The sequence below is a fragment of the Oryza sativa genome, chromosome 11 (genome assembly GCF_034140825.1).
Source record: "Oryza sativa Japonica Group chromosome 11, ASM3414082v1".
NCBI lineage: Eukaryota > Viridiplantae > Streptophyta > Magnoliopsida > Poales > Poaceae > Oryza > Oryza sativa.
This window is the reverse complement of record NC_089045.1, coordinates 7,792,222-7,803,351: the sequence shown is the minus strand read 5'-3', so window position 1 is coordinate 7,803,351 and position 11,130 is coordinate 7,792,222. Positions and strand designations below refer to the sequence as shown.

Sequence of the window (11,130 nt, the reverse complement as noted above, 5' to 3'; positions counted from 1 at the left end):
TCACCGGCTGAAACCCCGATGAAACCCTTATTGGCAATCAAGAAGCAGGCTAGAGATTATGGTTCTAAGCACGACTTAGTAGATCAAACTTAACTGATGCAGCACTAAGTATGAAAAGAAACATAATATCTAGACAATCAAGCCGTTGACTGAGTTTTCAAGGTGGTAGATGTCTAAGCTAATCTAATCTAGCAACGCGATTTAGCCGATACCGGCAGAAACCCTAAAACGAGAGACAGTCGATAGAGCTAAATTGATATGCTAAGACTAGATTAACAGAGACATATGATAAATAGGTAGGCAAATATATCATCCAAACCAGAGCAATCCAAGAGGTCGAATGTACTGATGCAGCCTTGAACGACGCCGACGTAAATGATACAATTGCCTAGGCCGACGGAACATTGGACTTACCCTTTCGCCGGAGATCGAACACCGATGCAGCCCCGCGTCAGGTGCCAAGTCCCGCCGGACGATAAAATAAAGTAGAAAAGGTAAAAGGTGGCGATGCGCCGAATTGCATTGATCGTGAGGATAGATTACATAGACCCCAGGTGTACATATTTATACCCATGGGTTGATACAAGTCCTTGTCGGACAAGAAAGAAACTAACCTAAAGATAAAAGGAAAAATATAAAGTCCTTATCGGACACTAAACACACTTTCCTAAAGATAAAAGGAAACTAACAAACTATTCCTAATTAATAGATAAACTGCCATGCCGCATCCTCTTTAAACTCGGTCACTTAGGGATAAGCTTCCTTTATTAGATTGATTTCCTTAACCGAATATAGCAGGAATCCGACTATTGGCGACTTGATAACTCCCATCGGCTGATTCCGAGATACTGCAGCTGATAATGATTCTAAGCCGATGACGTCTTTGCCGATTACCAAATTTCACTGTTAATAGGAGGCCGGTGGACGGAGGAGGAGTGGCCATGGCTTGGCTCCTCCCTCTCCCGGCGACACGCGACAACGACTATCGTGACGACGACGGTGCCAACGCACAGACGAATATGCTTTGTGGGGGCTGTGGCGAACGGAGGAGGAGAGCTTTCGGCTGGAGGGGGAGGTTGGCGGCGGCGCCCGTGGGTTGGGTGGTGCGTCTTTTTTTTTGCTGAAATGTTTTTTTTGCAGGCGGGTGAATTTACCGCCTGTGAAGATGGAGATGTTGCTTGCGAAAATATATGATTTTCGCAGGCTTTTGTGTATAGGCCGTCCTTTCCCCCGCCTGCGAAAACTATTTGTGGCCGCCTGAAAAGACGATTCTTCTAGGGCCTGTTTGGTACAGTCCAACTCCTTAATTTAGCTCCAGGAGTTGGGTCTGGAGTGGAGTTGTGGAGCTGCCTAAACCCAGCTCCACAACTCTAGTTCATTTTGTGAGAGAGCTCTACTCAGCTCCACTCCCAGTTTTGGTGGAGCTGAAACAGTTTGGCTAAGCTCCAGCTCCAGGAGGGGTGGAGCTGGAGCTGGAGCATAGATAGAGCAGCTGCATGAGGTAAAGAATCAACCAAGCATGGCAGTCAGTCAAAACTAGACAATGAAATTAAGGATTTGAGGTTTCAGAAAATTACGCGAAACTATCCACTAGGATCTGAACAACTACAACAACAAATTCCTTCAGTATAGAGTACCTGAGAAATGCACATCAACCAAAAGCTAGATATTATTAGTTCGTGTAGAACCTATCAAGATCCAAAATAACTTGCATGTGATGTTCTGGACTGAACAGGTACTTGGGTAGCATTAGATACTTCTATTCACATAAGTCCAAAAGAGTTCAATCCTCCAAACACCAAACACACGCTGCACCTAACAAAAGTCATTTGTATGACTCTCACTATCTTAAGATCATCAACTCAATGCAAGTTGTTTTTTTTTGAATGATTGGATGAACACATGTTTGGTATCAGTTCACTGCAGTTACATAAAAAACTAACTCGCCATCAGCAGCATGTTTTTTTTAAAAAAATGATCTCATACCTTTAAGAAACATTGAGAAAGCCTAGTAAAACAGAAGTTATGGTATTAAATGTGTAAACCTTCATGGAACCACAAAACAATCCTGTCATGTTATATCATCATAGAACAATTTTGGTAAACTCCTCTACAAAATGTAACTAAATAATTGGTATTACACCTAGATACTTGGTATGTTTGGTATGTTTAGACAATAGGTAATTATGAAGACAAAGTGCAACACTGAAATTTCTATAGATTAAATGTTAGGCATTATGGTATTAAATGTGTAAACCTCCATGGAACCACAAAACAATCCTGCCATGTTATATTATCATAGAACAATTTTTGTAAACTCCTCTACAAAATGTAACTTAATAATTGGTATTACAGCTAGATACTTGGTATGTTTAGACAATAGGTAATTATGAAGACAAAGTGCAACACAGAAGTTTCTATAGATTAAATGTTAGGGATATATGTTATTCTTGTGTTCCATTCAATGAGAAGAACATAGAGAATCCATGGCAACGGGTCATATTGTGCAACAGTCATGCGCAATGAAGAAGCATATTTAGACTTTTCATATGATTTAAGGAGAAAAACTAAAAGCACAACCTACCTGCTGATATGCTCCACGAATATCCGTTTATGAACACACCTTGCACCTTGCTTTGTACTTCTATTTTGAATATGCAAATTAGGAGACCCATAAATTAGAACTAGAACTTGAGGCACGCTTCGCAGCGCCCTAACACCCGTTGTTTGGCATTTTGAAAAGGTACTAATAAATAGAGAATTGGGAAAGTATATTTTAGGCGTGAGTAGAGGTGATCAACATAGTTATATAGAGAGCACATCGAAAATATAAATCAGTAGAATGATAGAGTACCTTATCAGCAAGTTGTGGGCAATCCAAATAAACAGAGCAATTCATTACACATAGAGATATGTAACTAATCTTAGCATAATACATTAAGTGATATTCCAAAGCAGTATTTAGATAGCATAGCAGCTAGTACATTGGAAGCCATCCATGTGGACTAACACAGAAAATAATCATGGAGGCAATGGTAATCTATTCCAGTATATGAAAGATATTATTAGTATGAAACACGCTGCAGACAATAGCTTCCTACGACTCTGCATGTTCCCTTAATACCCTCCAAAGAACCTAGCAGCAGTGCATGAACTTATATGCACGCTAGATGCTTTACAAAAATGTGATGTTAACCTTGGGGTTATAAGAAAACTTATAGAGCAGTTGCATCCATCAACAATACCCAACTCTTGAAGGGATTCCATGTTGCCAAACCCATCCAGTAGTATGAGTTCATCACCAACAAGGCGCATCAATCTCTTTGGGTGAAGAATACTTTCTGGCAGTCGTCTCACTAGAGTTGAGCGTACATCGAGCGTCTGCAAATATTCCAGCTTACCAATTTGGGCTGGTAGACTATCAATGCTTGTCCTAGATAACCCTAGATATCTAAGATGAAATAAACTTGGAATGCAATCGAGATGAGCATTCCTCAAAGCACTACAACCCTCTAGATCTAACACTCGAAGAACAGGTAGGTCCAAATCTGGAGGAATCGTCCAGCCATCTACATGGCATATACTAATTGCACGGACATGGGACAACTTCATGCTTTCTTGTGATATGAACGTAGGATATTGTTGCTTGTTCCAAATAGAGAGACGTCGAATCCTTGTCTTTGAAGATGGGAGTTCCTGATCGTCCAACATCGTGAAAATATTTTCTTCAGTTGACCGAGAGATGATGAAACTGAGTACTATATCATGGACTCGGCATCCATGCTCACTTACCCCATGAAGCATATTTACAGGTTGAACCAAACTCCTATTTATCAGCTCATAAAAGTAACTTTCTGCAATTTCCTCCAAAGTAAAACCTTGCTTTGCAACAATGAACCCTTCAGCTATCCATTTCCATACCAAAATATCTTTACCGATGTCATGATCCTCTGGAAAAGTACCGAGGTACAGGAAGCAGTTTTTCATATGGTGAGGTAGATCATTGTAACTCAAAGACAATATCTTATCCATTACCTCCAGCTCGCTGTCCTTTTTGGGCATAGATCCCATATAGTTTAGAACTCTTTCCCATTCCTCCTCTCTTCTTGGTTTATCAGCTAACAAGCTTGCTAAAGTAATAATGGCCAATGGCAAACCATCACATATGTAAAGTATCTTATTGATAACCCCCTCCAGTTGACTGGGGCAGTTTTCTTCAGCACCAAAAGTCCTTCTGAGAAATAAACTTTCAGAGTCACTTTTGTTAAGAGGTTTCATTTGATAAACAAAGCCCTCAGCTGAAGTACAGAATTGAGCAACACTTTTGATGCGTGTCGTTATGATTATTCTACTTGCATGGTTGTTTTTAGGAAGAGCACAATGTATTGTTTCCCATGCGGACCTTTGCCAAATGTCATCAATCACAACAAGATACCTATAGGCAAAAATTTGTGAAGCAGAGCATAAATCATTTTTGCATTAATTAACAAATGCTACAAGTATTTATTAAAATCCAAATACCAGAAAGTTCAGTTCCTTATTTGTTTGTTTTCTGTAACAACCCCTAGACATTTTTATTAAAAAAACATTAGCATGTGGATTCTTGCTATATACAAAATCAAAATCCGATTCCCATGTAAACTATCTGCACTCTCATATATCTAGTTAATTACACCTCCCTGGATATTATTATTATTGATAGAACAATGACGTTACTGTTTTTTGAGAAATAGATAGATATATAGTTGATTTGACATGGACTTTGCTTTGTGGAAAACAGTCTTTTGAGTCCCAATTATTACCAACGGCATTGTGTTAAACATGATTAAGTGCCTAAAGATAAAATAAAATCATGTTTGAAAAAAAAACTTGAGTTTCATGAAACACTACTTCAACTATTTTTTCAATAAAACAAGTTATGGGTATGGCTACTCCAAATAACTACACATACAACGTCAACCTAATCTTGATGGTGTGTGCAATGTTGTTATTATTGTGCCATTATGTAATGGCACACTGAAAAACCAGTCAAGTATACTAACCTTTCATTATCAAGACATGCTCTTAGCTTGTCGATGAGTTGTTTATCACTATATAGTTCTGTTGCTCCTGAACTTCCACTTCCGTCCCAAATTCGAGATAGCAACTCCCTCAGAAGGTTATTTATGTTAGGCTTTTGAGATACAGACAAAAACGCTGAACAAGAGAATTGACCTTTGATTCTCTCATACACCTGTTTCACGAGGGTTGTCTTGCCTGAACCTCCAGATCCGACAGCGGACACGACCCTATGCTGCCTTGTAGGCTTCTCACCAATTAACTGTTCCATAATTTCCTTGCTTGGGCCTTCGACGCCCAAGAGTTTTTCGACCTCGACATAGAGCGCTGGCAACCGAGGATCAATCTCTGTGTGTGGCTTGCTAGAGATGCCTTCTTCGAGCCTATATCTCTTTTGCTGTTTGTATGCTTCATTTACAAGAACTTGAAGTTGATGTATCTGCTTAGCAAACTTGTGTCGATGGTGAATCTTCCTTACTTTGCGAAGGATCTTAAGGATGATTCTCTTGACTCCTACTGTGGTACTGGCTGGCTCATGATCAATGCGGTAGGTGAAGAGATCTATGATATCCTCCATGTCGTAGGCTAGCTCGTGCATCTCTATCATCCAGGCCTTCAGTTGCAAATCATAATTCTCCATGCTCGCGTACTTCTCCAGCACAAGGTTGATTGCCATGAGCTCTTTCCTGAGCTGCTCTAGTTTCTTCCTCACACCCTTGAGCTCAGCATATTCCTTCTCGATCAGATAACTGAGCTTGCCAAGCAAAGGGCTCATCATCCCTGCCAAGGCGCTCACCATGATGTTCTCCCCAAATCCTTCCATCACCCTCCCTTGCAAAACAATATGTCCTCTACACCCTCCTATCTACTCAGATTGTGACCAGCTGATGGGTTTGGAGTAGAATTTCGATTGAAGTATATATAATTCCTGTGTCGTGCATGGTAGGAATCTAATTTTGTAGTGTTGCTTGAGTGAATATGCTCTTTCAGCTGCTCCATGGCTAACCAGAACTTAAACATTTAAGGAGTCATGGGCTTGTTGACACATCACACATCCTAGCTGAAAGACTTAATTCTATGGGGGTAAGTAAATTAACTTGTCTTTCTCAGTTGATCATTTTTTCATAAATGTAGTCCAAATTGTGGACTTGGCCGGGATTATAAGATACTCCATGTACTCCTCATGTCTAGTTTTCACAAGTACAATTGAATAAGTCAATCACGGAGAAAGTTTAGTGAATGAAAATTAAATAATGTAGATGAAATTGATGCACTTCCATCATGCAAAAGTTAGGGACAATAAAAAAACAAAATTTTGGTATTGTTTGCATGAGCATTGACCCAAATAAACCTTAGATGACTTCTAAATAATAGAATTTGCTCATTGGTTGCGTGAATAAAAAAACCATTATATCTACATGTGTGTTGTTAATTACAATAATATTTTACTTTTTGTAAGTTATTGTTTGGTACTTATGACCATTTATACGGGTCATTATGTTAGTCATGTAAGTTGCCAGATTCAGATTGAGATACGTGATATTGTATTACTGCAGCTTATAGATAGCTATACGGCTATACCAAGCATCTTTAAACTTTAAAGTAAACTGAAAAAATGTAGCAGTACTATCTTGATGGTTAATATATCTCTATTAATTGGTGATGACGAAATAGTATTAGGCTATACGGACTGATTTTTGTCAAATAAAATTTGTGAAGTCAACATGTTTAGGTTAGATCATAAACGAAGTGACATATGAAGGCCACCAAAGTAGATCACTAGAACGGATACCCTCATCTCAATCGGGCGGTAAGCCCCATCTCAATCGGGCATAGCATCCGTCACAGGCTAGAAGTCACTGATGTAAAGATCTATCTTAATCAGGCAAACGGCCGTCACGGATGATTCTATCTCAATCGGGCCCTAAGTAAAGCCCGTCACCGATAGCTTTGACCCAGACGACCAGTCAAACTAGCGCCCGTCACAGATGACCCTTATCTGTGACGGGCATTAACTTGAGTTAATGCCCGTGTGCACTCACGCGGGAAGTTTCCCGGTCGGTCACCCATCCCAAAATTGCTCTAGACCAAGCACACTTAACGTCAAAGTTCTTTAGAGATTGGCTTCCGGAAAAGTAATTGTAACATGTTGTTATGAGTATTCTATTAATCCTATTATGCCCTAGGCCAGGATGTCAAATTAGGGTTATTAAATGATTTCAAATGAAAAAGTCACCAAAACCAAAGTTGTAGAACTCATCGAGGTGCAAAATTTTTATTTTGGTCATTTGTCCATCTGACTCTATTTAAACAATTTGAAATTTGAAATTCAAAGTTTGAAAAGTTCAAATAGAATTTTAGATTAGTGAACGACTTCAACTGAAAAAGTCATCAACAACAAAGTTGTATAACTCATCAAAATCTATAACTTTTATTTTGGTCATTTTTCTATATAACATTTTTTGAACCGTTTGAATTTGAATTTAAAAATATGACAACTTCAAACAACATTTTCAAATACTAAATGATATCAACTGAAAAAGTCATCAACAACAAAGTTGAATAACTCATCAAGATCTAAAACTTTTATTTAGGTCATTTCTTCATACGACAAAGTGATAGTAACATTGTTAACAAAATTGACATATCTCTTATCTGGTTTTATAAACTATAACACATATATGTAAAATTTATGAATAATATTACTAACATTTCGTCAGATGAAGAAATAACAAAAATAAAAGTTTTAGATCTTGATAAGTTATTCAACTTTGTTGTTGATGACTTTTTCAATTGAAATCATTTAGTATTTGAAAATGTTGTTTGAAGTTGTCATATTTTTAAATTCAAATTCAAATTGTTCAAAAAAATGTTATATTGAAAAATGACCAAACTAAAAGTTGTAAATATTGATAAGTTATACAACTTTGTTGTTGACATTTTTTCTATTTGAAATCATTTACTACCCGTAAAATTATTTTGCTATAGTAAAATTATTTTTCCATTTCATATGAAAAATGGAAAAATAGTCATCGGTGACGGGTTTTAGTTAATGCCCGATAGAGATTAAGTATATAGCCCGTCACTGATGAGTCATCTGTGACGGGCCTAGTTGTTATCTCAAACGGGCCTCAAGTTAGTGCACGTCACAGATGATGGTCATTTGTGACGGGCCACAACTTAAGGCCCGTTTGAGATATGGAATGTTATCTCAAACGGGCCTAAAGTTGTGACCGTCACATCACCATCATCTGTGACGGGCCACAACTTTAGGCCCGTTTGAGATATGGAATGTTATCTCAATCGGGCCGAAAGTTGTGGCCCGTAACTGATAGGTGTCATCCGTGACGGGCTTAAGTTTTATACCCATCTAACATGTCTGTATGACCATATCTCAATCGGGCACTTTTCGGCCCGATTAAGATAACTTTCTTGTGACGGTCCGCTATTTCTAAGCATATTAGAGCCCGTCACAGATAGAAGGATCTGTACTAGTGGATGTTCATGAAAATGAGAGGTCCACACAAGTCATCATCATGATATTATTTTTGGTGGAAAACGAAGGTGATGAAGTTAATGTGGGATGTGAGAAATGGCACCTTGCACTATTAATTGGTGCCTGACTCAGGTTGTATACATAACACTGTAAGCAAGATTTGTAATTGTCATGTGCATCTGACGCTGTAGTAGGATACACCATTAATTGTAGGATAACGCAGTTGGTGCTTGACTTAGGTTGTATACATGACTAGATGAGTACCCCGCCGTATTGCTGCGAAAAATTAAGTTGCATAATATGTACAAATAAAATATGTAATTTGATTATCAAAACTAAAACAATTTAATACAATTTTGAACCTAAAAATAATTGAGATTGCATATTTTGATGAGAGAAGAAAGAAGAGACAATTTAGACCATAGATCTATCACCCAAATGCTATAAATAATTGGGGTGATGTGGTTTAACGAAATAAGAGAGAAATAGCATTAACCACACTTAGTGGGGATGAACTATATATAATTATATAAGATGCCGTAGTATACATAACATTGTAAGCTCTCATGTTGTAAGGTAGAGAGCATAGAGAGTGGCGGTGGAGTCGCCTCCCAACAAATTACAGATAATGTCAAATGAAAAGGCAAGTCTAGTCCTAGCTAATACATTATGCAACTTATGTCAGTAACATCTAGTCTAGTCTTATAATGATATTTCCTGTTTTGTTTACTTGCATTTTTTAAATAAAAGACTTTTTTTCAAGCATTGTGGTCGCAACTTTAAATTTCATATAATCTATCTGTTCTTTATAAGAATACTAAATTCATATAAATTTGTATCTACATGTGTATTTCATTATGTTTAATTTGCACAATCACCATTTTTTTGGTTGAATGGTTCTATGGATGTAACATAAATGGTTTAAAATTGGTTGATTAGTTATATGGATGTAACGTAAAAGTTTCAAGAGCTAATTAAAGTACCAACAGGAACCAGTTTCATGTTTCATTACCAAAATCAGACTAATGTCTAATGGTACTATCAAGGAACCAAATCTGGACCTTTTTCCTTTCAAATTCCATCCATACTCACATCAACAAGATGTGTCGAACTAATTAAATTGGCCCACACTAATTTAGCTTAGCACAGTAATTTTACCAGCTCAACCAACCACCTGTCCGTTCGTTTACTTGTTTGTTGATGTCAAACAGTGATCACGTGGTGCATTATATGTACGTAGACCAATAATATTGTTTTAGAAAACTGTAACCAATTATTGGTCAAAACTAATACTCCCTCCGTCCCAAAATATAACAACTTTTAGTACTCAAGATTTGTCCTAAGATATTATAACTTCTCCCCTAACATTCTTTTCCCAACCAATAATAATCCTCCACCATTCACTTCTACATATTTTCTTAATAACCGTGTTCAACTTTAAAACTCTTTATATTCTGGGACGGAGGGAGCACTTAGTTACCGTTTTAGATGAACATTTAAAAAAACCGGAAGAATTGTTTTTTTTTAGAAAACTATAGCAGCACATACAATATTTAAATCTATGTATACTCTTCCTAAAACTATAGCGGTTGGATACACCAATTATCTCCCAATGATCCGTTGAAAGAATTAATGATAGACTTTTTTTTTAAGCATTGGAAGCATGTTTCCACGAATAGTCTATGCTAATAATATTGATAGTGGCATAGTTCATCGAGCAAGCATGATTATTCCTCGCATAATCAATGCCAACAATGATATGATTGAGAGAGGAGAGGTACCGGGTGCCAAAACCCAAGTTGATGTATGTGCAGATCGAGTACAAGCCGTAAGCCCTTCCTCCCTCCGGGTTAAAAATACTTGTCGTTTTGGACAAGGGTAAATAGCCAAAAAGTAGCTTTGACAACTATTTTCTATTATAATATATATATAAATATTAACAAATATATGATTTTATTGAAGTATTTTTTAAGACTAATCTACACATCTGGTTTTCATATTTTTAGGACAAATATTTTAGAAATTATTTATAGTCAAAGATTTTAAAGTTTGACTGTACCCTTGTTCAAAACGACTAATATTATCAGCCCGGAGGGAGTAATGGGAAATTTAGCAAACCTCCTTCAAATGCCAAACCAGGTCTAAAACCTGTCATAAAAGCGCATGAATCACAAAAACCCACTACGGCGATGTGAATATTTGAAAGCTACTTAGCTTGAAGGACATCAGCTACCTCAAATTAATTCTGTATGTGTTGCATGGCAAAAGTTAATTGAGCAATTTTATCCATTGAACACCCATAGTTCCAAAGCTTTCATGTTAACAGAACCCTTCGGCAGTGTGAGAATATTACTTGTAACTTTGTCTCTCAACACAGGGAATTTATTACTATGAAATATAATGAAATGAACCCCTAGATGAAGAGAAAATATCCCTTCCCTTTTACTAAATTAAAGTAAATGAAACAAAATATAAGCAAGAAACAGATCACCAGTATACTCCTTTTTGCAGAAGAGGATCGAAATAAAGGGAAAGAAAACTTTGCAACCAATGGTCTAGAAAAATTGATGCTAATG

General features: G+C 37.3%; 1 protein-coding gene across 1 annotated transcript; it reads right to left on the bottom strand.

Annotated features, from left to right (window-relative positions):
* Positions 1–1,350: 1,350 nt before the first annotated feature.
* On the bottom strand, positions 1,351–5,881 carry LOC136354134 (disease resistance protein PIK6-NP-like). Its single transcript, XM_066305814.1, has 3 exons — positions 5,043–5,881; positions 1,578–1,637; positions 1,351–1,492 (listed from the first exon to the last, which is right to left on the bottom strand). The coding sequence occupies exons 1-3, from the start codon at positions 5,879–5,881 to the stop codon at positions 1,351–1,353; spliced, it is 1,041 nt and encodes a 346-aa protein (XP_066161911.1).
* Positions 5,882–11,130: the final 5,249 nt, after the last annotated feature.

Excerpts from the sequence above, each read along its gene's own strand:
- LOC136354134 (XM_066305814.1), bottom strand. The coding sequence starts at position 5,881 with ATGGAAGGATTTGGGGAGAACATCATGGTGAGCGCCTTGGCAGGGATG. Across the intron at positions 1,638-5,042 it reads GCATGTCTTGATAATGAAAG|GTACTCTATACTGAAGGAAT; the intron begins GTTAGTATACTT and ends TGCATTTCTCAG. Across the intron at positions 1,493-1,577 it reads ATCCTAGTGGATAGTTTCGC|CTGCTCTATCTATGCTCCAG; the intron begins GTAATTTTCTGA and ends TACCTCATGCAG.